Source organism: Grus americana, unplaced genomic scaffold (assembly GCF_028858705.1).
Source record: "Grus americana isolate bGruAme1 unplaced genomic scaffold, bGruAme1.mat scaffold_620, whole genome shotgun sequence".
In the NCBI taxonomy this organism is placed as follows: domain Eukaryota; kingdom Metazoa; phylum Chordata; class Aves; order Gruiformes; family Gruidae; genus Grus; species Grus americana.
The window spans coordinates 10,345-38,211 of NW_026561848.1; the positions used below are offsets into that span (position 1 = coordinate 10,345).

The 27,867-nt window shown below is 36.4% G+C and overlaps 1 protein-coding gene across 1 annotated transcript; it reads right to left on the bottom strand.

The window, feature by feature from the left end:
* On the bottom strand, positions 1 to 27,867 carry LOC129200878 (1,4-alpha-glucan-branching enzyme-like). Its single transcript, XM_054812126.1, has 7 exons — positions 27,774 to 27,867; positions 16,982 to 17,097; positions 16,604 to 16,731; positions 13,178 to 13,276; positions 10,276 to 10,386; positions 7,240 to 7,411; positions 1 to 26 (listed from the first exon to the last, which is right to left on the bottom strand). Exons 2-7 carry the CDS (start codon positions 17,058 to 17,060, stop codon positions 16 to 18), a joined length of 600 nt encoding a protein of 199 aa, XP_054668101.1. The 5' UTR covers positions 17,061 to 17,097; positions 27,774 to 27,867; the 3' UTR covers positions 1 to 15.

The window sequence follows — 27,867 nt, forward strand, 5'->3', positions numbered from 1 at the left end:
AGAAGAGGGAACCAGCTAGATAACACCTTTTCAGAGAGAAAAAAAGTATGAACAAAAAAAAGGCATTTTTACATACCCTACAACATCAAGGCTCTTCTAAAGCCCTAATCATTAATGAAGAGTTCATAGCATGAATCAAACTTTTAAAAATATTTAGAATAATTACAACATGTAACATTTTAAAGCCCTTCAAGACTTTATAAATGGCAAACCTTCAAAGCATTTTGTTTGGATCCAAGTTAACCACCGCCTGGAAAGTGTTAAGATGACTATACTTAATTGCTTACATACTTAATGAATCGAGCAAAGAAACCTTTTTGTTTATATATATAGGCATACATATAGTGAAAACTGATTTTTATATATATTATCAAATTTACAAAAACTATCACACTTCCATACTAATAGGCAAGAATATTCTGTCCTCTACAAATATCTTAATTTTGGACAACATCTGAAGACTAATCAGTTTCTTATGTACAAACATGTGCATTTATATGCAAAACTCTCAATCAATTTGACATACATTTTTAAGACAGAGCTTTTACTACAGTGCTTACATTCTGAATTTAAAAAGCAAAGGAGTCTGACAGTGAGGTAAACTTATTGATTTTAAATTTATTTGAATTCAAGGTGAAGAAACTGAAAAGAAAATATAGTTTAGTCAGAATACTGTAGTCTTTAGATTTATCTTTAACTATCAAGTATTTTTTTTTTCCCATAAAAGACAGCTAAGTAAAAATAATCATGTCATCTATATATAGTTTAATTATAGTTTACTGAAAAGAGTTTCTGAACTCTGTAGCTATGGAGGAAAAAAACAATTATTAAAGAACAGAATAATACCTATGCTCTGCAGAGTTAGAAATCCAGAACACGTGAAAAAAGCTTTTCATAACAATAGGACTTTGTTATGATTTCTGTAATAAATTATAATTTTGAATGCTTGAAAGAGAAATTCCTCCAAACACCTGTGCTAGAAGTCTAAAGTTACAATACAGAGTGTAAATTTATAGTAGAGGCCTATTACTGTGATTGTTCTTCAAAACAACAGTAAAGCAAAAAGGAAGGCTGTCATACGAACAGAAATGGAACTCATTTCTAATATAACTTCAATATATTTATTTTACAACTTCATTTATTATTCTTTAGCAAGTCCTCACATCACACAAACTATTGTGTCAGTAGACCAGGTTGTTTGCACTCACACATGACGACAGAAAAGATGTTACTTATCTGAACTGCGAGCTGTACGAATCATACAAGATGCAAGGCAACAGATGGAGTCTTAAGAACAAAGCTCGAGACATTAGCAGAAGTCTCAACAGCAATATCACCATAGTTAAATGATGGTACTAAGCATAATAAAAAAAAAATCTGTAGGTCCCGAAATAACACAGGCTTAAAAATCAAATCTCTATAACAGAGAAAAACAACTAGAAAACTACCCATCCTTTAAAAAAACCCCACATCTTGTAACCGAAACAAAGTGCCAGAATGGCTTGATTTACTACAAATCCACTACACTAATAATACTGATTATCTGATACTCTGCAGACTTAAGACTTAGGAACAAACTAAGGAAACATCAGCATTACTCTGAAAGAGAGAAGGGGCACCACACATGACAGCTACCTCAATTTAGACAATTCTCTCTCCTACCCTGGAATATCCTACCTGGATTTCAATCCATGCAGATGGCTGGAGCAACTGTTGGTTCTTGAGCAGTTCTGAGGATGCTGTTGACTATGAAGGCTTCTGTTTCAAGGTTCCTGACTTGAGAAGCCATAGTGTGGGCACTGACATACTATCATACATATAAACTGCTGCTAGCAACCATTTTATTTATGTATTTAAATGACACACACACATGTATGGAGCTTTCTTCCATACCCTCTTCAAGTAGGAAGCACAATCAACTTCCCCAAGAGATTTCTACTATTTGGACATACATAATTTGTGAAGCGAAGGTGGGACAGAAAGAAAATTAGCTTTTGTGTGTGTGGTTTATTTTTAAATTATGAGACAGTCTCTCTTTAATTGCTTTTCTCCCAGTCACTCTAATGTGTTTTGAGCAAGTGTAGAAATGAAGTTTGTTTCAATCAACCCTAAATGAACAACAAATATTAACAGCTTGCACCTCTAGACCTTCCAGAAGAGACTCTCAAAACAATTAATGAAGTCTAATCTATATATTTGGATTCTTCCTCCATCACTGCCTGCCCTAAGTTGGGAGTGGGGGCATACAGGGTACTGTGGAACAAAGTTGCATGTGGTCCCTCACTACAGGAGAAGTCTATGCCAAACAGTAGGAAAGATTTTACATTACACTCTTCTTGTTGTCTACCTTAAAATGAAGATAATTGTTTCTGTCAGACTGCCATAAAATTAAAGCACCTGGCAGAACTTGCACCACAGAAAGCACATTTGCCAGGTATATTAGGTAAGCCTATTAAGAAGGATGATTTCAAACTACATATCTTAATCTACAGTCTTTACCAACTGAGCATTTCAAGGGTTATCATCAAAACCAGCTGACTGAAGGGAGCTAGTTTAAAGAACATTTGCTCTTGCAAGGCCATTTTTTAGGTCATGGTCTAAAAAGACATACTATCACCAGTGCACAGGAATAATAAGCATATGAAAGTTTATAGAAAAAAGTGTAAAACTTCCAAGTGATTTGTTTGCAACACGTCTAAGAAAACACCCCCCCCAGGTTTATGCTAAATAACCTTGCTTCTGATACAATTTCTTTTTATCTAGAATATGTAGCAATAAAAATATTTCAGAGTCTGTTTTAAGTAACGTTCCCATTTATATTGTAAGTTATGTTGTATCATTTTTATTTCAAATCTTTAATTCTTAAAGTAAATTGCATGCACATTTCCCACCCTGATATTGGTGCTACCGATACAGGTTTTGCATCATTCTTTTTCTTGTTTGTCAACATATTTTTGAATCCTTATGTTACAAAATGCATTAGTTAAAAAAAAAATCTAAACTTATTTCTCCAAAATACTCAAAGGAATAGATGATGTATAGGATTTAATTTTATTTTAAAGGTCAAATAGAGAACAAGGTCTCATCATACCAAACCATTAGAAAGAAAAACTTGGTTTAGTGCCTCGAAAAAACCCATAAGCATAGAGAAAGTAGATAAACTACTGTGTAAATGAACTAGTAAGTGGGAAAAGGCAACTTTGCAGATACATTTGACAATATTAGAGAAACAGAGGTAAATGTCAACCCAAACAGTAACACCATCAGTCAATGCTCATGATTGCAAAAAATGTTCTAGTTACTGCAAATCATTTTTCTAGCTTCTAGATATGTAAAAAAGTTGTCTTGCAGAGAGAGAGACTCGGTCTCTGGAGTCCTAATTAAGAGTTGTTTTAGTATAGAAAAGTCCTGAAAAATAGTGCTAGAGGTTCACGTAGGAACTAATCTCCATTTAAATCAACAGATTTGAGTTTAAGCCAATTTAAAATGAAGAAGGAAGCAAGAAAATGACTGTTAGCAAGCTGAAAAGCAATACCCTACAGTGGCATAAACCAGTAAATATTTGTGCTATGAAGAATCCCAAGGACCTAAAATGCTATTTAAGACCCCTTGGGCTAGATCTTTTGTCTATTCTAGGCAAGAAAGCAGCTACCTTGCTTGTCTAAATCTAGACAAACAGATGTATCTTGCAAGATTAGGAGAGAACATGGAAACGAGTTTACTGAAGAACTGGCACAGCTCTTTCCCATGTCCTGCAGGGTTTCCCTTAGTGCAGGGCACAGGCAATGAACAAGAGAAAAGAAAAATTAATATTAATGGCAAAGGAACAACTACAGTTGTCTACAGCTTTCTTCAGGGACAGGATAGAAAATGAAGTCAAAGGAAAATGAAGGGATGTACAGAAAGAACAGTTTTGTAGGGATAAGTTCAACTATTATGTTCAAGAAATATTTAAGAGTCTTTACACTGAAGTTACACGTTGCCCAGTGCCTAACAACAGTGATTGCTTTATTTTCAAGGTGAGATCAGAAGATTCCTGTCGCATTCTAGAAGTCTCATAACAACTTCTATTAGTCTTTGTTTAGCAATTGAGGAAGTAAGACTAAAATCTTAAGCTTTTTTTGTTATTTTGCAGGGGGTTAAATTGACAATAAAGAATTTCAGTCAGATACAAGGTTTTAAGGTTTTTATTTTGGATTTGTTTTAAATCTTCATTTTAGAGAAGGCAAAGATCTAGGTCTCAAGATATTTTTCCACATACTTTTCTGGTTTTAATTAAGTTAGTATTAGATACATATTGTATTTCAATATCACTACAGTTACAAACAAAACCACTTGAATATTAGTAGAGGGTTGTTTGTTCCCCTATTATTTCCAATAATTCACGGACGCTTAGCTGTGTAGGAGGAAACCCTTAAAGAAACAACACCTATACCTCTACTAAAGTGTTGTGCAGAAGAACTTGTAAGTTTTCTGATTTCCTACAGTTGTATGACATCTTCTGACCAGTACTGGCCGGTCTCAGTATTAAAATCTCTAAAGCAGGAGCTCAGTTGAACAAAGCTACAGCTACACTAAGATTGGTGCTCCCTACCTACTTTGAAAACAGAGGATCTAGACATAGCACAAGTTTCGAAACAATTGCTACTTTTTTACTATTACTATTAAACTAACTGGCCTTTCAGAGTGTTCATTCACTACAGCGGGACATTTATCATTGTCATGCTCGTTTTCAGCCAAGCATATGGAGTTTTTCCCTTTCTAGGTTAAGTCTTCCATGCCAGATGGGCACATGAAACCCCAGAGATTACTTGCAAGCTGCACAGAAAACTAAAATACAGACCAGAGGAAAGAATGCTCCCAATGGTTTGTGTTACAAGGGAGACAATTTACCGAAATGACAAAACTTTACTATTTGCATTTAAGTTTGCACACGTCATTGATTGCCTGTAATGGGATATAAGCAACAGAGAAGGAAAATAAAAGCCTCCAGTGAAAGTTAAACATCCAGAAACATGAAAAATAAGAACACCACCTTCCAGGATTTTTGCAGTGGTTTCTTATAGATACCTGTAAGAAGGACACAGAACCATCCAGTATGAAAAGTGAGAAAGATGGGAGAAAGCCACAATCAGTGGTCGGTGTTCAATGGGGCACAACTTCTCTCAACACAAATCTGCTTGCACATACAAAACACAAATGATACTCCAGCACAGGTGTAATTAAATATTATTGCAGATCTTCAAAGAGAAATTCCAGGATACATTTGAGAACACAGATTTCCACTCCTGACACAACATTTTTTTAGAGCAGTTTGTTTTTCCTTAAGGTGAGCAAAGCATTGAGAAAGCAGTGTGTTGCTTTAGTGTCTTTGTTTTCAGAAAAAGAAGGTACAAGACATTTATGGAAGGACCGAGAGGAAGCACAGAGGCCCCTGGAGTGCCTTCTCCAGGTGGTGTGAAAAGAGATTTCCACTCATTCCCCCAGCTCACAGGAGGCTTTCTCTTCCTCACTGTCAGCATTTGCTCAAAACTGAAAGTTAAAGAACTCATTTGTCACTGTATTTGCTTAACTAGATCGCATGCTGCAACATGCATTTTAAGTACACTGGATTGCAAACCTTCTGAATTTCTGTATTTTCTCCTCCAACATTTATTGCAATCTTTTCACCTTTTACATATAGTAAACTATAATGTAGTTACTGATATATCTGAGGTACTCTAGGACACACAATATTAATTGCTCAATCAACCTGCATTAAACACACTGGATTTAACATGCCACACTGAATTATTGATCATTTTTCTAACCTTACCAAGTCAATCTGGGGCAGTTTAGCTGATGTATTTTTTTAAACACCTGCTTCCTGAACTACTGTAGTATCACTAGTACACAGCACTAGTAGTATTGCAGTCTCACTAGTGCACAGAAGTGCACACATCATACCTTGCACATTTTAGTGCCTGACTACACACTTCATAAACATTTATTTATTTAACTCTTCTTCACTCTCGGGGAAAATTTCTGCATTTTATTGGAAACAATATTTTTACTAGTATACCATATACTGAATTGATTTGTTCTGTACTGAAGCAGCTTTAATTCTTTTTAAGAAAACCCCATTTTTTGAGAATTCTTCTAATACCAAGGAAGAGAAACGTATCAGTACAGGCATGCTGATATATACATCCAACAATCCCCTTTAACTTCATAATACAAAACATTTAACAATAAAAGTTGAGGGCAATAAATATTAAGCTAAAACTTCTATAATTTTCAAGTGTTTTGTTGTCAGAAAACCAAGATGGTCATTTACACCATGCTTTCAGCCTTTTTTTTTTTGCCCCCATGAAACTATTACAACTACTATACAGAACTTCTCACACCACACTACAGAATTGTGATTTTTACTATAAAGGACTATTTTATAAAGAGATTAAGGAACATGAATATGGTAAAGAGCATCAAGCATAAATAGCTTCAGCATTTTGTATAAAACTAAGAACAACATTCCACTTTTAAGATAACTATATGGAACTGCAACTTCCTCATTAAATGAGGTTAACTATCGGACATTCTTGTAGCAATACTGCTTAGGAAGCAATGCAACAGTTGTATTTTACAGCTTATGAACAAAAAGAAAGCATTGCTAACTTACTACTTCCCTGCTTTGATAGTGGTATGTGCCTCCTATCTCTATGATTTGTCTTTGTCTATCTCATTAAGCCCCTGCCCTTCAACTAAGAAGCAATGAAATATAAATCAGCTGATTACAGATTACTTCCTGACAATTAATAACTGAAATAAGCACAGAGTTACTTTTAGTAAATTCACTGTTACTCTAAAAAGTTTAGGACAGTAGAAGAAAGAATAGAGACAAAAGACAACCCAGCTGTGTAAGGCAAAGCTCACCACCTGACAAACTTCCAGAACAACAATTAAAATACTAGTCTGAGTTGTAAATCAGAGTAACCTGAACTCGAGCTCACCGCATTTTTAAAAGTTTTCTGTTACAATTAGAAACCACATTGATTTTATTTTTTTGTCTTATAATACATCTTACAGACAGAAAAACAATGCATATTACCTTTTCTACTAAATCTTTATAAAAGCATTTATGCTCCACACTCCAGCATTGTGATAAATACTGTGGATGTAAGATGGTGTCAGATCATTTTATTTCCCTGCCAAGCATTCTGTAGATGAGAAAATGAAAGACTTGTTCCTAAGATTACTTACCCATGAAGTTCAGATAGCTCTCTCCTCCAAGTGCATGAGTAATGAGACGAATCATTTTATGAAGCTGTATTCCACGATCAATAACTGGAGTAAGAGGCGAGAGCACACTCATGTTTGTATACATCTCTGCATCCATCAGTCGAAACGCCAATGTCTTATCACCAACAAGCGCCTACAACAGTTCAGAAAAAAAGTGAAGAAAATCCTTGGCTGTACTAGAAGTGTTTCTAACTTTCTTTAAAAAAAAAAAAAGTGCTCTATATCCTAAGGGGAGGACCTGGAAGACTGGCGAGGAGTCAAGGACATAGCTCGGTGTGCACGATCTAGTCCCTGTTCACGATGAAAACATCCCCCCACTGTCGATGATTATCAGGTGACAGTGACCCTAGCTTCCGCTTACTGCAACATCATATTCTGCAATGTGTAATCACATGGGCATGAAATACATAATCTGCTGCCAAAACGAGAAAGTATGTAAACTGAGGCAGGGACATCCCTGAGCAGAGCCTCAACTGGATGCCGGACCCAACTGTCTGCTGTCCCCTTGCAACATTCCACGAGGTTACTGAGGCTCCTCACTCCTCATCCTGGAGTACAAGTATGTGGTCAATAAACTAATAGCTGTCAACCCCTGTTGTGGTCCCACACTTCACCTGGTGGGATCGAACTGCACAATTACTTCTGAGAACCTTTTTGCCTACAGATATCAAATGTGAAATGTTAGCGTCAACTCAACAAGTGATGTACCATTTTGGAATCTTTATAGAAAACACAGAAAATAAGAAAGCAAACATCTCAAGTAAAGTTCCTGGGATGTACAAATAAAGGGCATTAACACCACTCCTGATTTAGAGATGCAGAGTGAATAGGAAATATTCATTTATATGCAATCAAGAATGTGATTGGTTTTCTGTGATTTCACACAAGAGAAAAACAAACTAGTAATTCTGTCTAAAAACAGTGATGGAATTGCTAACTTGCTAGTGCTTACTGTTACTTGAGAAAGGCCAGGCAAATGCTATGTAACAAGGATTATTCTAATATATTAGCATGCACGTAATTGAAAACATTTTTGAGCATTTGTATGTTAATAGCTATTTTTTGTTCAATTCGTCCAATTCTCATTTTATACTCTAGCATGAAAACTCACTAGATTTCAGAGAGACAGATGAGTTGTATACAGGTCTAGCTGAAAAGCACCATCATCTTTTAGTTTTCCAACTAACAATATAACAGCATATATAGATGATTCCCTCAAGTAAAAAAATAATCTTAAAAAAAATCCTATGCAACAATGGCAAGACTGAAGACGGCAAGGAACAGCTCTTCTCTGGACTCAGAATGTGGTATTTAGCAGTGTCATTTAATATCCCCTAATCTTTTCATTAGAAGAACAGGTAAATGTTCCCTATTCACATTTTCTATGCCAGCCATGATTTTATGAACTGTTATCCTTCCCCCTTCAATGATCTCTCTTCTACCCTGAAGAGTCTTAAGTCTATTTAGTTTTCTTATGAAAACCAACCCACACCTGCTATTATTCTTACCAACTCTCTCACAGCATTTTTTCCAGTTACGTTGCATATCCTTTGAGATACAGGACCAAATCTGCCTCCAACATTCAAGATGCACACAAACCATGAAAGACTATAGTGACATACTGATTTTGTTCTTTGCTCTCCATCCCATTCATAATAATTCCAGTACTGTTTCTGCTTTTTTTGACAGCTATTAGCATTGAGTTGCTATTTTCACACACTTACAACCATAAGGCCCTGTGTTCTGACTGGTAATAGTCAGCTCATAGCCCATTAAAACATACAAGAAATTAGAATTGTTTCAGCCCCTCATGTGCATCACTTCAAGTATCTTCAGACTGAATTTTATCTACACTCCTGTTTTGTTTCTCTATCCTACTTTTCACGTATCATCCTGGTGTACATCTGCAATTGTCTTTTTTTTTTCAATTCAAAATAAACAGATCTTCTTCCCAAGCATGAGATTCTAGAAGAAAAATACATAGTGATATGGAAAACAACTCAATTGATAATATCCAGCATGAAATAAAAGAACAGCAACGCTAATGTTATATGTCATGCTTTAGGGTGAAGAATCAGCTTTTATAAAAGAAAGTAATCATAGAATAATACGCATTTCCAAGTAATACCTGAAGTTTTTTACCAGGATTGGGACTCTTCTCTCATGCCTTAAGTGAACACCATGTAACAGTCTCCGAGATAAGAGTGTAAACAGGTACACAAAATGAAGCTGAAACTCAGAATTCTCTTTTTACTATAAAATATAGGCCTTGTTTTGGACACTTCCGTTGACTTTCTTTATAGAAGGTATAGGAAATAGAAATCCAAGAAAATGGATTTATTTTTTTGAATTCTTAATTGTAAAATTCAACCAATGTGTTTTCTGATTCTTCAGAAACAATCATTACTCAGATTATGGGAGATGAGTGTTATCCAAACTTATCATTACTTTTTTACTTTTCTGCATACAGAACCATTACAATTGTCATGTTTTGAACCAAACTGTTAAAGAATATTTCATTTAGATCTCAAAAGAGGATGTTTGCAATCCTTTCTGAGAGGAAACACTTTCCTGAAGGGAATACAATAGCCATAAACACTCAATCAGTGAACAGATTTGCCACATTGTGATACTGTTTATCATAAACAGTGCTCCAGCTTACTTTATGGAAACTAGATTTTCGAAAGTATGGATTACATACCTTCCTATGTCCTATGACAGGCAGGAAAACCAAGAAGCTAGGACTCATTTAAAAACAAAACTGAAAACAACAACACCCACCTACTCCAAGCAAGATTCCTTTATTAAAAAGGAGGATCAAAACAAAACACAAGAAAACCCAAACAAAAAAACCAAGCAGTAGTCCAGATCTACCTCTCTCTGAAATTTTTGCTTATCCTTCTCAACTCTTGCCTCATTTTTAAAAAACAAAACTCAGCAAATCTAAATCTCATCTTTTGCTTCCTTTATATATAAACAAACAAGCAGGTAAGATACCTGGTCATGACTCTCTGCATATGCAATGTATTTTTCTTCATACCGTCTGTTTGTTAATGTATGCACAATGTTGCCCATATTCCAGTCTTCATCTTTCAGCTCCTTAATTATCTGCAGAAATAAAGGAAAGATTATTGAAAAGTTATTGCTGTTTTAGCTAAAAGCACATTACTACCTTCCTTCATTATCCTGTCACAGACGTTTCCAACGGAGTGTGAACTGTATTACTTTAACTTTTCCTATTCCCAAGTTTTGAAGCGATGAGCTTTCTCTGATAATCCAAAGAGATTTTTTTTTAATTCCACTACATAAATCTAATAACTAGAACACTTTGTTTCTCCTGTACTTCCATGTTTAAGCATGGACAACAGCACTTACCATCTATCATGCGAAACTTCTGATAAAGCGGGCAATGGGATTGATAGGAGCTGCAAGAAAGCATTGCACCCAAAACTGGGAAGAAATATGTGGGCACACACCCACCTACACACGATTTGGAAAGTAGTCCTGTATTTCAAGCAACCCTGGCATATGGCAGTTTCCAGCTATAGCTTAACCACTGGGCTGTGTGGTGGAAAATGGATCACTGCAAGATAGCGCTATGCTACTGCCATGAAGTACGCGATAACATGAGAAGGTGCTTAGTGCAGGGACTTGCACGGTCCCCTGATTGTGAATTCCTGGTCAGTTCCAAGCCACAGTGTCAATACCAAAGTTTTGTGATATAAAACAAGCTTTACGTTCTTTTGCCAAGCTAGCTCCTCATTTTTAGCAATTTAAATTAAATCACATGAATTAGGAATTTTCCGCCTCACGATACTATTTCCTCCCTCTTCTAAATCTAGTTCAATTTCAGTGGTAGTCCTTTCTTTTTTCTATAGTACTTCGTAGACATCCATTGATCACCACAACATAAATACATGTATGTAAATATATAGACATAAAAATGAAAGTGATAAAAAGGCAGTAACACCAAAATGGCTGATACAATGCTATAAAATTTAACATTCTGATTGTAACTGGCCATGTATTCCTACACAGCCTTTTTTTTTTTACTCCATAAATTCTGGTTGTGAACACATGCAGGTCCCTGTGCAGCACCACATTATGTACTACATCTATCTTTAATCTGAACTAGTACAGGCACTGTTACGACAAACAACTTATCTTTCGTACTTTTACAGATTCCTCACAATTATTTCATGGAACCCTGGCAGTTTAAAACTGGTTTTAGGAAGCTGCCTAGAAAACTTGCTGTTAACAGGTTGATAGTTCAAAGCTGGAGAGAAGACAGCAAGCAGTCTAGGACAGTTTGATAACAGCTGATAGACTCTGTTTCTAAACTTTTCCTTTCCAATCGTTTCAGCTTTATTTTTGCTTCATGAAATGTGGTAACAGGCTACGTGCATCACCTCTTTCTTTAACGCAAGGTCCTCTGTTGTGGTTGTTTATATGCAGTTTCCTTAGCTAGAAGCTTCCTGCCTGCATCACCTTATGTTCTTGTACAACCAACACATTCCTAAATAACTGGAGTCTGATGGGAAACAGCTTAGACTATCATAGCTGAATTTATGTCAAGCGTGCCAAGCATCCACCTGTTGTCCTGTGTTAAGTACGTGCTTAGACTGAAAGACTTTCCTCCAATCAAAGAATGGAACTTACCGCAGGATAGGTACATTCTCTCTGAGTACTGCAAATAAAACTTAAGCAGACCATATCAGAGATTGCTAAATTAGGTGATCTGTCTTTTGCCATTGTAAAATCTACGGTCTGCTTTTTCCCTTTGTAATACAAATTTGGTCACTTACATTTTGCCTACCTAGGAAATTGCTCATCTTTGCCTGTCCTAAAGAGTGGTAAGGAAGTTGAAGATGTAAGAAAGTAGGAAAAAAAAAGCAGCCATCATAACGAGGTTACAACAAAAATATGAGCCCTCATTGCATTCCAGAATCTAAATGACACACTCCAAAGTTTAATGATGCCTTCCCTGTTGGAAATGCTGGGAAGTTTGTCTTCTGAATGACAAGAGGTTTGAAAACTGTTTTTCAATCAGCCTTCCACCTCCTAGTTACAAAAGTGAAAGATGCTGAAGATAAGCTAATTTGCTTTTTATTTTAAGCTACTCACTATATTTATTGAAGCATTAATGCTCATATAAAACATTTATTGTTTTCAGATCATGATAGCCTGAGGGATTTGGATGCAATCTTCTATCTAACTGAAAAACATTCTCTAAAACATCAGTAGAAGCCTTTTGAGATCATTTAGTGTTTCATTCCTTTTCTTGTGATTCTCTGTATTGAGGAAAGGGTGATTTAAATCCTTATCATACTCAGTGTTTATCAGTCCATTATTGTTCTTTAAGAGCATTTACAGATTTTTATTATTCTTTTTGTAACCCCACTGTACCAATTGCTGGTGTTTGTATAATTGACTTACATTTACTTTGGTTAAACTTTCAGCTTTATTTATGTTCAATGTCAATTACTATGCCCAATTTCAGCAGGGTTTGTTGCATGTTTTTGGGGTGGGTTTTTTTTTATATTTATATGCATATGGTTAACTTATTATCTACCTGTTCAGATCACACAATCTACAGCTGTTGCAAGATACAGCTTATTTAAAACAAAATGAGTCTATGTGTATTGTACGAAGAAAACGACTATCAGCTAGAATGCAAACAGCCCCTGAACTTACTCATCTTCTGAAACCTACATGATATCTGACAGCTCTCATTTCAGCCACTAATATTTGTGTTCAAGCCTGTCAGAATTTATTTTAATAGGGCATTAACAGAAGAGAATAAAATTTGCTAGTAGGATTCAGAAGTGATTTTGTGTACGCACAGATAGAGAAACATCCCACTTTGAAGAGCAGAACGTATTTTTAAAAAAGTTCTCACCTGTATCCACTTATCTGGAATCGCCATGGCTAGACGATAATCAAAACCCCCTCCTCCCTCTGCAACAGGACGACAGAGAGCTGGCATCCCAGAAACATCCTTAAATAAAAAACACATCATCATTTGTATAGTATTGCAATTATTAGTTCAGTTTTTCTACCATACAGTAACACTTCTATACAAGCACTCTATAAACTATAAACACACAGGTTGATCTGTGTAGCTAAGGGAGAAAATAAACAAAACCCCCCCCAGTGATTAATACACCCAGATTTGCTGTTTGTATGCAAAAGTTACAGGGAAAAGCATTATGACTTTTCTCATCAAATACTCTACCACAAAATATTTTAATAGAGTAGATATTTGAGGGGGAAGGGACCTCAGTAGATGCAGAATTTGAAATAATTAGCTCTCTTGAGCTCCAAGTAATCAATAGAAAGTAGAAAGCAGTCAACGAAAGACAAATTAAACCTTAATTTTGTTTATTGATATTTTGCATAAAGAATGGCATAAAAATAAAAGGCAGAATATAAAGTAGAGTAAGGAAGAAAAATGCAATCTCTACTCTTTTCCTAAGAGTACAAAGAGCACAAAACCAAAACTATTGACCCAGCTAACCCTGGAAAGTGACACGCTCTTACTGCATGATTTTTCAGTTTCATATTGATGGGGGCTGATCATTCTTAAATTTGTAATTCAAAGTTCTTAAAATATTTATTTCACCATTTTATTAGGCAATTATGTCACATAGCATTCTTTTTCTAAAATTAGCTTATCTGTATAGAAAATGCAAATCTTCAATAATTGCAAAATATCTATCAGTACTCAATTTTACTATCTTATGTCAGCGAGAAGCCATTCCACCACAACAGTTATGGATTAACACACACCTCTTGCGTCAACACAAGAGACTTTATGGGATTAAATTCTGACTAGAACCAGAGCTAAATTGAGGAAGCACATTCTGGTTTTCAGGATTCAATCCAGTTTTCAATCCAATTGCTGCGTTAGACTAGTGAAAAAGATTTTGCACTTGAAGTTATACGCACATACCCCACACCCCCAGTACCGACATAAGAGAGGAGACCAGCCACGTCACCACGCAGCTCACGGACGGCACGCTGCGGGGAGGAAGGCAGGGCTGCCATCCAGCGGGACCCGGACTGGCTGGAGGAACAGATCCACAGCAAGCTCAGGAAGTTCAGCAAGAGCAACTGCCAGACCCTGCCCCTGGGACGGACTAACCCTCTGCATCCATGCGGGCTGGGGAGCAGCTCTGCTGTGAAGGCCCTGGGGCTGTGGGCCGGCAGCAAGCTGAGCCTGAGGCAGCAGCCTGCCCGGGCAGCAGGGATGGCCTGCAGCACCCTGGGCTGCACCAACGGCAAAGCCAGGACACCAAAGGAGGGGACTGTCCCCCACTACTCCGCAGTCATTAGATGACAGAAGACTGCACCCACATTCCACAGGCTGTAAATACCAAGTAAGGAAGCAGAAATTCTTTCCAGACTTTTAGATGATATAAAAGGAAGTTCAATAGCTCTCTCCGTCAGAAAGGATAAAAACAGACTAATGCTCCCCAAGTTATGCAGGACAAGATGCTCTGAAACAAAAGCCCTTCTCTATGATGCTATGATGCGAGGCTGGACAAGGTCTGAGTCTGAGATTTGAGTAGCTCCCATCCAATTTAGTCACAATTTTAAAAGCCAGAATTTTGGAAGTAAAATTCCAAATTTAATACTATTTATATCTATATCTACAGATTTTACTTGAACACTAAAAACCCCAAAACAATTCACTGTTAGTTTGTTCAGTAGAATTTCCACCAAATGTAAACGGCCAATGCCTAAGCATTTGTTCAGATCTTAGTTTGAAACGAGCTGCATATTAAAAAAAAAGAAATCACAACAGTAGAGTTTTGTTGCCTGTTTGTTTTTATAATACTTGAGGCATTATGTAATTTTACTTAACATTTTTTCTTCTCATTATACAAAACTTTAGTTTTATTTAGAAAGCCAAAATGAAAAATAAGCATAGTCAGTAATACCTAAAAACTTAGAAATTACTAAGACAATGAATATTCAGAATATTAAAAAGCTGTACATATTATCAGTTAAGTAATTAAGGAATATATTATAATTAGTTATGGCTAGACAAAAGCATTTTTCTCATGTGGCACTCATTCCATCATCATTATAGGCAAGCATTCTTCATTGCCTTTTATAATTTTCTATTATTTCAATAGTTTCTGCTCCTGAAATTTTCCTTTAACCATGCAGCACATTGATCAATTCTATATTTCACGTAGCGACTCCCCCAGGCAGAATATGATGCAGTGAAACAAAAGCAGTTTTCAACTCAAGCAAGAGAAACTGAAGACACACCATATTAAAAAAAAAACCCCACACCTCTCAGGGCAGGTAACAGAAGCAGACTGAACTCAGAATTTCGTTGGTAGGAATGCTTATAATTTAAGACTACCTAGAAAATCAATAAATTTCACTTCAAATAAACCTACAGCTCAATGAAACCATCTCAAGTTTACTAGTGATTGCTCACCAGATTCTGGTTTTGATAGCTTGTCATTAAGCTTTTAGCAGTGGTTGTCTATAATATAAAACTTTAACATAAATAAGAAATGAAGTTAAGCAGTATTTTGTTTTCTGAAGGTAAATAGGGAACTCTTAAGCAATACAACAAGTTTTATTAACCCATGTAGTCCCTTATGACACCAGATAGATGCAACTTTTTACAATTATTTAAACATAACAACAGAAAAATCCTTTATAGAAAGAGAAAATATGAGTGAAAATGTACCTACTCATAGAACTTTAATGCTCTGGTGTTTCATACTATTAAAAATTCCATGTGCCAACAATAATATTTTTCAGTCAAAAAAGTTTAATTGATCTCAGTCAACTCAAGTAATATAGTCTATTCACTCCCTTAGAAACCTGGAGAAACTTAATACTGAATTTAAATTAGCATACACATTCCACATTTATAAGTTTATCGTATTTATTTTGAAGGGGAATTGTCAGTTATGTCAATATAATTCAAAATATGCAAAACCATACTAGGGCTGTTAATCTTTAGTACCATCAATCACTAGTGACAAATGGCAATCACACACAAGCAATAAACTAATAAACCCAAAATCTCATTACGAGTTCAAGGAGATGAAGGGGGGAAAAAAAAAAAAAGAAATCCCCACATTAATTAGTGAACCATTAATGCAGAGAAAATTCCCAACGTGCATATTCCAGTTGTTTTTCCCCACAAGGCAAAGTCTGTCCAGTAATTAATATTTCTCGGCTCATGTCACTCCTTGACTACCTGAACTGTGACTTAATTATTAACAGAAAATTCACATCCCAAAGCAAAGCAATCAATATTAATGTCATTGAGGACGGCAAGTTCTGATCTTACCTCTGCTATGGTTATGCATTCCGGATGCAAGAACTTAATCATGTGGTTGGCCAGCATTAGATAACACAAAGCATCTTCATCCACATGTAGGCCAAAATATTCATTGTAATCTCCACTGAACCCTGTGCCTAATAAGACAGAACATTTTAAAGAAAGGCCACAGTTGCTTTTTTTTTAAAAAAAACCCCAAACCGATATTTTGCTGTATGAAATTTTATAAGCACCAAACTTATTCATCATTTCAGATCTATCCATATAGCAGCACAAGATATTAGCAAATCTGGAATTTTTGGAGCATTCAGTGACCTTTATAGGACTATTTCCAAGCAACAGAGCTGCAACAGGACTGCTGAGATTAGAGCTGATCAAACTACTTACCAATCCCATGATGGTGATACAACATAGATGTAACACCATCAAATCGGAATCCATCAAAGTGATAGTCTTCGATCCACATTCTCAAATTAGACAGAAGGAATCTCAAAACTTCCCAACTGAAATAACATGAATATATTTTATAAGCTTTAGAAACCTTGAGTTCCTTATACTATGTTCCCCACTTGCATATATGGTACTTGTACTGGACATTTCACAAGTTTAATAACTTATTCCCCATTTTTCATTAGCCTTTTCCTAAAAAGTTTGTCTTCCTTAAATCTTTGTCTTTTACTGCACATAATTTTAAGATTGCAGATAGGGGCTTAGGAAAAATTGTAGCTATCTATATAGACATTTAATAGGTTATTGTTTGAACACATATACAACATTCTAATACCCATAAGTTGCCACTGTAGTCTTCTTTTGCCTCTCTAAAGATGGTTATACTCTGTGGGGAAAAGATCTTAGAGAAATGGAAAGAGAATTGTAATAGGTAAGATTTTATCCCCAAGATTTTATGGATTTACAGGAATTGCTAGACATAATAAAAGTTGAAAAGCTGTTGTGTGTCCCCCTCCCCATTATTTACAAATCACATGTCACCAGTGGATTACCAAATCACCTACTATGTTGCAAATTTACACATTAAAAGAGTAAACCAACTTATGGAAGTCGAGGAGGTTTTTTTTGAAGTTCAGAACAACAGGTATGGAGTATGACACACACACACAAAGTGCAGACATAAAATCAAAAATATAAAAGAGGTTTCAAAGCAAGTAAGCACATGGAGACATTCGTGAACAAAATTTGTATCAAAGAACAAGATAGTTTCATGAACAGTTTTCCTACTGTTCATCACCTCCTCTCCCAGGACACTGGTCTCAGTAGCTCCAAAAGACCTCCATATGTTTCCCTCCTGCCCCGTCCCACTACCCTCTTTCCGCCACCCTCGGCAGGGGCTGCCTCAGGTGCATCTCCTGCAAGCTATGTATGGCTCCAAAGAGCAGACCCACCTCAATCAGCCAACCACATGAGACAGTGAAACTCTTTTTGCCCATGTCTTCAACACTTGCCAATGTTATGATTCCTCTCCAATTACCTTCCCACCATAGCACAACTACAACCCTGCTTACTACTGAGTTGCTGTACAGAGAAGAGTGGAAGCTACACAGCAGCACGCAGGGTGTCTCACCCACCACGCTCTGGTGGGAGAGATGGAAGGGGTACACCTGGCACAAAGCACAGCAGTCAGCATCACTGCTACAGTTTACCTACGCACCTAGTTGGCATAAGGCAGTGAAGGAGACCCTTTCTACATTTCACTTTATTTAACAGACATTGGAGACAGCAGACTTATGAGGCAGTTATGACACAAGAAATAAACTTCATTTTGACAAAACAAATGTCCCCGTCTTCCTTCCTCCAGAAGGATTCCTCATATGAACGGTGCTTTAAGTCTAGAGGTAGTGGTACTGCATGAAAAGATGAGGCGGCTGTGGACGCACTATAAAGCTGGTAAAATCTTGATCTCACCGAATAGCCAAATCTTATTTACTTCAATAGCATTATTTCTCCTTTTCTTTGCACATACCGCACACAGATATACACTTGTGCATATAAAGACAGAAATATTACCAAATCAAAACCTCCAAATTCAGGAAATGCGCATCAGTTCAATAAGAATTGTGTCAGTTCAATACCTCTTACGGGCATGCATTACATGACAAGCTTTGTTTGTTCCATCCCCACGTTCCCCTGCCTCGCCCCGAATCATCCAATTCACAAAAGATAACACTATAGTAGGAAGATCTCAGGAGCTTATTTACAGAAACTTTTATATATTTCTGAGGTGAAATGATTTGCAATGAATGAATGCTGGAGAGAGAATGCTCTGATGTTGAAAGGAATAGAAAGGTATCAAAAGTCTGACGAACTGGCAAGTTGATCACAAAAATACAACTTTGTGCAAATGCTCGCTGAATCTTTTTCTGACCCAGTATCAAATTTGCAGAAAGCTATTTGCTGCAAGCTAAACACTGTGAGCAAAGCAAAGCAGTAGCTGTATTGCAATAAAAATCTCACAGAGAATTAAGTTAACGCATGTACAAAGAGTAGATTAATTGCTACAAGCACCAGCCAGACGTAAAAGTTATTTCTCATCATTACAGACTGCTTGACTTTATAACCTTGAAGTTCTTAAGATGGTGAAGAGGATTTGTACATTTGTAAAACATATGCATAAGTCCAAAAACGGATAACAAATGTAATTTTTTCCACCACTCTTGGCACTGAAGATTGATCTTTGGAAAAAGATGAAGAACCAGTACAAAAATAGTAATGACTTTTACATGGAAAAGTGACTACAGATAAGAACAAACAAGATGAATTTGTTGAACCAAAAGATTAGTTAGCAAATTGATGAGATCAAAAACCTGAGTAGGAGCAGCAGATGTTTTCCAACCATCTGATTGCACATGGGAGAGAAGATTGTAAATAAATAAACAAACATAATAAATCTGATTTTAGACTAAACTTGGAAAAATTCAGTTTTAGGAAAATTTCTAGGAGGGATGTCAAAAACTAACAACCATACTGACTTTTAGAGAGATAACTACACAGTTCCAAAGCACGAGCCAGAATAATAGGGTTTTTTGAAACATGCAAATCACACATACCATACAGAGGTTCATGATTTCATCCAAGTCAATTTGTTTATGGGAGCAGGAGCATTAGAAATAGAAGTTGACAGAAGTAACAAATAACTTTGCAGAATGCCAGTAGAGGCCAAAATCATAGCATAATTGAAATACATCCACCATATAAGCAATAACTCAGGAACATTTCTAAAAAGTACATTCTCATAATTTTACAGACAGATATGGAAACAGGATAGCATTCATTAAGAATATAATTTCTTTTGGGCAAAAGCCACATCTTAAATTATATCCTAACAGTCTCTCACATTTTTGCATACCATAAAATTGAGAAAGTTCTTTCATTGCATGCATGATCTCAGAGAGGAAAATAAATGCTGTATTATCATTAAGGAACAGAATGATTTACACTGTAAGAAATTTAAATAATTCAGAATTCACTCAGACATCATTCAAAAGAAAAAAAGGTCTTTGCAGAGAAGCCTTGCTGGCTTTTTCTCTCCCTCGGGGCCAACAGCTCACACATTAAAACAGATTTCTGAGTTGAAGTAGTGAAATGAGCTTATCTAGCTAGATGACCTGGTTTCACAAGGTGATGAGAAATTTAACAACTTTCCTATACTAGGTCAGCAGAAAACCTGTGAAATTGCTTACATGTCAAAGTCATTATTTACTTTTTTCCTCCTGTACTAATAAAAAAAGCAAAATAATGATTCACCATAAGAATTCTAAATCCCAATCCATGATGAACATGAAATACTTAGATGCAGGTAATGCATTTAAACCAGTTAATTTTGTCACTATGGACAAAAAAATAATATTGGCTGTACCTGAAACAGTTTGAAGCTGCAATTCTTGGACCATATTAATGTTGACATTCAGGATCTGCATTTATTATGTATTATAGAAAATGAGTGGAACTGCTGACCTTATAAGAATCCAGACTTTTATGATGATCTACCTGTTTCAATTCTGTTTAATTAACTTAACATATAGTAGCATTGAATTGCTAAAATATTACTTTTAGAATTATCCCCTGACATTTCAACAGCTGACTGGCTTAAATTCCACCAAGGGATTGCTAAACATAAAGAAATTGGTACTCGGTGTGATAACGTTAGCTTTCCCTGAATCTGGTCAAATTATTTTATGAATTAAACATCCAGAGATATTATTTTTTTCCCCACTGTTAACCAGCATATACCAGTTTGCCTGTTATTTAGATACACTTTCTTTGATCAGAGTAATACAAAAAGGTAACCATTCTTATCCTATTTAGAAAACAACAACAAAAAGAATAAACTCTCTGTATTTCAACCTCCTTGATTTACATGGAGAAGTAATTCCTTGCTGTCCTCTAGGTAATATCTTTGCCAAGACCCCAAGCCATCTCTAGCCCTGAGAGACTGAGAAATCAAAGCAGCACAGCAGGTGCCCACTTTTTAGCCAAGGGACAACCCTGACTCACACTGCTAGATGCTCTCAATACCTGCACTTGTAATTATACCGAAACACTGTTCTATGGGAACATACACATCTCTATCGGTCAACAGAGCGTGATGCAGTCGTTAATAGACCAAAAGAGCTTTTGCTTGTTGATTCAAGCTGCATTATGCCTCTAAAATTAACTGTCCAGACAACAAACACAAGAGAGAGCTATCCTGCTGGGGCATACAATAATCTGTGAGCAGAAGGGGTCAGCAGCAACACGTTGCTTCCCCGTATCAATCCCAAGAAGAGACAGAAGCAGTGAATTAACTTTTTCCCCCACAGGAACAACCACAGAGGCACTGATGTAGAGTGCTACTTTTTCTAGACTTAGGATTTCTGAGAGCGCATTGCATGACCGCGTCCGCCACAGCCAGAAAAGAAGCCATTCTTTTTCAGCAATATTAAGCTTACTTACTTTTCAAAGTTAATATTCAGACACAAAATAACTTTTAAGGAAAAAGTTTACTCTAAAAACAAGTAATACTAACTAATAGTAGTGGCACAGATATCAGTATGTGAGAAGCTGCAGGAGACTAAAGCTTTCAGTTTAACATGCATTGAATTTTTAACATTATTTTTAAAATAAACAGAAGACAACCGATAAAAGTCCTGAGGATAAGTCTCCTCTCTACGCTTCAACTTCCAGTTGCAGAAGAATTTAGCTGGTACGAGTTTTCAGAATGGCTGCAACATTCTTGCAGTATTCTTGAACTGTTCTTCACAGCACTACAGTATTTTGGAGATTATTAAAATAAATTAATACAATTAAATTGATTTTTTTAACAACCCCAACATAAACAGCCAACCCGAAAGACAATCAGTGTGGTCATGATTCCTTTGGTCAAGCAGTTCAAGCTGTTGCACTGTGAAGATGATCTGAGGGGCCAAGAGAGAACTGACAGGGTAGATGTTTAAGTTGTAAGGTCTCTCTACTTCTTGTCCATCACAGTCTTCTACATGGATGAGGCTTGAAATTAACACTTTCAATAGTGGTAGATCTTTACTCTCACAAAGCTAGGAAAGATGTTACTCATACTGCATGGACTGTTACTGCACTTTTTTAGGCAAGCTAATGGGGATAGTTCCCAATTCTCTAAGTCTCCCACTGCTACTGGCTCAAGATTTCCTTTATAGGTAGATCATTAGAGAAGATTTATCCACCTCTCTTTCAGCCATATCAATGATAAAGAGAGCACTTTTCCCCCCTCTGAATTTCAAATAAATATTCGATTTAGATCTATCTCCCCGAGCTTTTTTCTCAAATTTATCAAATATCTTAATTATTACCCCACTGTCTTCTCCTTCCCCACTTACTGCTTACAATCAATTTTTTATCACTTTACTTCTGTTTTGTCCATTGTGAGGTTTTGTTTGTTTTAAAGAGAAATGGATCCATACCATGACCTTTCTGTTTCACTTGATTAGATTGTATTTGCTTTGCTACCTGTATAGAATTCATAACACTGAAAGTAGACAATTTATACACTGAGATACAGCAAAGATGTTGACAGTGCCAAACAAGAGACTTGTAACCTTTGATCTTTGGTCTGCAAAGAGCTTTATCTTTCAAATGACATTTCAAATAAAAAAAAGCATTAAATAACACAAGTAACACTGTATTACAGATCTCTGAGTTTTATCTTTCCTTAAGGTCCAATATGACACCGAAAACCTTAAAAAATTCAATCATCAATTAGATAGCTTAGTCTAAAAATTTCATGGCCAACTCTCCTTACAGCTAACAAAAAGTCCTCACTTAGGAAATCTTGATTGACATTGCAAGCTCTCAGGACCCAACCATGGAACAAAGAGGACCCACTACTGAAGAAGAATGCACATAGGTCACTGCAAGCGGATGAAAGGTTTTGATAAACCACAATTGCTATGCAATAAAAACTTTAAAATTATTTGCCTGCTCAGGTTCACGTATGTGTAAATGGTACTCTGACATCAGCAAGGGAAGAAAGACTTAAGGACACATGAAAGAACCTGAACCATAAGGAAGTAAGTGAATAAAGAAGAATGCTCCATATCTGAAATCAGAAAAGACAAGCAAAGCTGAGTGCTAAAAGGGAGGCATTTGAAAGCATATCAAATCTTAACCTCAGGAGGTACAGGGACAACATCTCTCTGAAGCAGCACTAGATTACCTGACTTACCAAACATTAACCCATTTGTGTCTGTCCTAGATAATCACCCCCCTGCTGAATCTCAAAGAGCAGCAGAGGTCTGCACCAGAACACAGCAAGTGTTCTAAACTGCTCTGAAGTACACAGTCTACCCTGAGGCCAGAAGGGGATGCAGTCCTTATTATTAAAGTCTGAAACACTACATCAGTAATTAGGATGGGGCCTCAGTATGACCTTGTGATTGTGAAAAACTTTTATACTAAAGTTTCCTGTATTCTCAGCCACTACTATGGCCCTTGGGAATGTTTTGCTACCTAAAGAGACAATGAAAAAAACCTAACCAAGCCTCATGGACTTAAAGCAAAGAGCTACAGGAAGACAGGTCATTCCTAATTTATCTTGTCACTGTGTGACAACTTGTCACCTCAGTAAGTGGATGTGACCTGTTAAGAGTCCATCTCTCTCTGTTTCTGGTCAGGTATTTGAGTATCTATCCCAACATGAAGTCTAACAGCTGTGAGAAGAGCAGTGGTGGCAGCAAAACCCAGCACTTGCTCAGATCAACCTCTATGAAACCTTCGGAGGTGCAGTGATCGGCATCACGAAGCCAGACAGCAGTTTCCACTGGGAAGTACAGATCCCTCTGCACAGCAAGGAGGAAGATCACGCCTTTTTGCTTTGCTGTTGTTTTCAACAAAAAAGGGTGCTTAAAGCTACTAATGGTCACTGATACCAGTTTTCCCAGTAGGAGCTGAACTTCTGATGAACTGCTTAAGCAGATTTCCCACCTAGAGCAGTTGCCATTACGCAGTTGATTCCCAGAAGAGTGAAGTTTCCCAATAGCTGGAGATTAGGGTAAACAATCTCACAGCTTTCTAAGAAACAGGAAAACTAGACAGGAGAAGGTAGACACAAGCATTACCAGATGTGGGTAAGCCAGCTATGTTTTTAAGGAAGTCTTAAGTCAGGATTCTATCTTTCCATATTCCAGGATGGTATTAGGTCATCTTGAAAACAACAGTTTTCAGGCACATACTTCTCAACCACTAAATGCCTCTCAGAAAGAATCATATCAAATTAAGATGAAAGACGGGTGGCTGTAGGAATGAAAGACCTTTCACCACAGCCACTTGCTTTCGGCTGAGCTTTTTTACAGAAGGATACAGATCTTTGAAGAGGGCTGATAGGAAGAAATTGCTTTCCATATTTTTATAGGACATTATTCAATTAAGTTGCATTGTATAAGAGGTAAAAATGCTAAAAATAAAGCGAAATAGATTACTAGCACCTCACTGCCATGAACAGTAAGAAGTAAGAGGCAGTTGAGACCCTCCATTATTTAGAAATCCGTGCTGGAGAAACACTGGAATCTTGCATTTGTAAGAGTAAATGAGTATCAAACATGTAACCCGGGCACAACTAAATCCAGGAAGAAGGTTTTATTCTTAGCCACAGAAATTGATGCTTTATTTATGCCATCATAATTAGAAATCCCATGATATTACATTATTATAAGACTATATCAAGTAAGTCACTGAAAGATTAAAAGTTTCCTGTAACAGTTAAAAATAATGGATACTTTTATCAATACTTGCTGCAAAAGACATCTTTGCTTAAGTGTTAACATCCCATTCCCTGAATTAAAATGGAAAAGCTCAAAAGTATTTCAGAATTTCAAGGCCAGCCTTCAGAAAAATGGTCCTTAATTATTTAAGTAATATTACAAAAAAAGTCATGAGAAGTCAAAGTGAAAGAAGGATTACTTTCAAATTTGGAAGCATTTGTTCAGTGAAAATCTGAAGTCCTTTCACAAACTAGATCATACCAGTTTCTATTAGGCAACATAAAAATTAATACTGGTGAATTAACTGCATACAGGATTGCATGATTATTTCTATACTGCCCGTTTCATGGGCAAAACTCCAATTCTGCAGAAGCCACTGACATATATATTTTTACACTTTTCTATTTAAAAACTCTAATAAGCAGAACACTGGTTATTCTATCATGTATTTTGTAACATCCAATAATCAAGCTGCAACCTGATATTCTGAGAATGAAAAGTGAATACATATGAACCACTACAATACTACATAGTAAGAAATCAAAATAATCAAAATAGTTTTCCTGGTTTAATTATAGATAAAAAAAATATTTCATTTAACTATAGCTTTTCATTTTTTCTTTTAAGAGTTTTAACAGCAGGTTTGAAGAAGAGGATTTTCCATTTTAGTTAAAATTAGACTTCTAGAGTGCCATAACAGACAATACCCCTTCTGGAAACATTAATCCTGATCCCCATAAATCCAGTGTTATGCAGGGAGAAAGCGCTCTCACTATGCTGTGAACAATGTAATAGCAATACGCATTTTTTAGACTTGATTCATATTCAGCAATTACTTAAGGAAAATTATTTCTCAGAAATAGGTACATCCTTTATTCAAACACAAGCAGTAGTTTTGAAGTCCCCAAGAAAATATTTAACTTTTTTTTGTTCAAAATTCTACTTCATTTGTTGGCACAAAGCGGCACTACACAGTAAGGTCCTTCAGGAGCTATTGGCACAGATGATATAATACACAGTCAAATTAGGGTGACTGAACATGTACTAGGTAAACGGGGATAGTCAGTCTAACATTTTTTCTAGACAAAAAAACCCCAAAAAATCAAAATAAAAGAAGATGATAGAGGATAACTGTTTCTCCTCCTTGCAGGTTCTCTCCAAGGTCACTGCCCCCGGGGACACACCGCTGCGTGTCGTCGGCAGCCGATTCTCTCAAGCGCTGGTCAATGCGAGAAGAGCGGCGGCAGTCGCGCACTGTGCGGACTCCACTCCAAGCACAGAACGCTGATCTCCCGCCCATCTAATTCCAGATCACAAAAGCTGTACCTACTGCACACACAGACACGTGCACACACCAAGAATAAGTTACAGCTATCTGAAAACAGTTAAGCAGCTTTGCATGCAAAAAGGCAAGTTTTCTTTGGCGAGCATCAGACCTGGGCTCAGCCCAGCAAAAAGCAAGATTCTGAAGCATGGGTCAGGAAGTTGTTTCCTCCTCTGAATTTCCCAATCTTCAAGTGCTTAGAAGTTTGATCAATGTTTTGGAGAGATCTATCATTTTAATTTAGCAGGTTAATTCTGCATTAACTATCTCTATTGGTTTTTGCCAATGAATTAAACATGTTTATGAGTATTTTCACATGACTACTGAAATGCCATTTACAGAAAAAGACAAATTTTCTCCTCAAAGGAACTATGGACTATATATAGGTTACTATATCTAGTAAGCAGCACAGTGTCCTAGACTTAAATTTTTCAGGCTAGTCCTATCTACGCCTGATAAGAGTAAACTAAATAATATCGAATAAAGCATTCGGTTATTTGCCATAAGAATTGAAGCAATAACTCAAGTATTACTCAGTAAAGGTTATGTCCTGCAAAACGTGCATATAAGAATAGTCTTGGAGGCAAAGTTGATATGTACTCATTGTAATGAAATTTAATATTCTTGATGCTTTTTGTTCAGAAGGCTTCCTTAAGTAAATAGAAGAAAAAAAAAGTACTGAAGACAGTTACCTGCAGTTTTAACAGAGCCTCCAGGACACACACATTTTAAAATAGAGAATGTCTCAACAATAAAATTACAAAACCCTTTAAAGTACTGATAAAGCCTACATGATTTCAGCTATGATTTGGATAACATTAGCACTCCTACCACTCATGTTCTACCCAAATGAATTATACACTAATAAAATAAAAATCTTTGAGAACATTTAAAATTCTTTTCTCCCAAAATAAATTTCTTAGCAAATATTAAATTTGTTTAGTCACATAATCAACCCTGCACATTAACAAACAAAATTTGTTGTTCTACGATCTACGACATCCAACTAAATCACAACATTTCTTAAGTGTACCATCAGGATTTTGCATACAATTTAATGCAATTCACGACTTCCATAATTGAACTGAGGTCTCAAACATTTCAGAGTAGTTTACTGTTCAACACTGGGTTTGCTTTCAAGTTAAGTCTAAATGTAGTGTAGAAATAGCCAAACTATTACATATCAGGTGATTCACTACCTTAAACAGACCATTATGCTGAACTTGCCCCAGAAAACAGCACCAGAGTTAAAGGGACTGGTGAAGAATGAAACTTCAAGACTCAGTTAACTACTTTGTTTTTCTCACCTAAAATAGTATGCTATTATACACGTGTAAGAATAGAAAACAATTATCCTCAACTTTCTATATTCCCTATATAGGAAACAAAAATTATTCTCTCAATTAATTCTTTCCATTAGCAAAACATTAAATACTTGACAAATCGATAATGTTTTTAAGCTCTACTTTCTCAAAAGCATCTTATTAAAAGCCTGAAATGGTGTTTTCTATAAACCTAATTCCATTCATTACTTTAAAATACTGGTTCCCAAATTGAGACTCCCACAAGCGACTTCAAAGGGACACTGAAGAAGCATCTGGTTCACTGCCTTTCCCTCGGTGTTTCCCACCTGACCAAGTGCTCCCATCCTTCTGTCTGAAGAACCACACAGAAACATGGTTGTCTCCTGCAACCATGCAGTTTAGCCACAGCCAAGAAGTGCT

Excerpts from the sequence above, each read along its gene's own strand:
- LOC129200878 (XM_054812126.1), bottom strand. The coding sequence starts at position 17,060 with ATGTGGATCGAAGACTATCACTTTGATGGATTCCGATTTGATGGTGTT. Across the intron at positions 10,387-13,177 it reads TTCCAGATAAGTGGATACAG|ATAATTAAGGAGCTGAAAGA; the intron begins GTGAGAACTTTT and ends TTATTTCTGCAG. Across the intron at positions 7,412-10,275 it reads ATGCAGAGAGTCATGACCAG|GCGCTTGTTGGTGATAAGAC; the intron begins GTATCTTACCTG and ends GAACTGTTGTAG.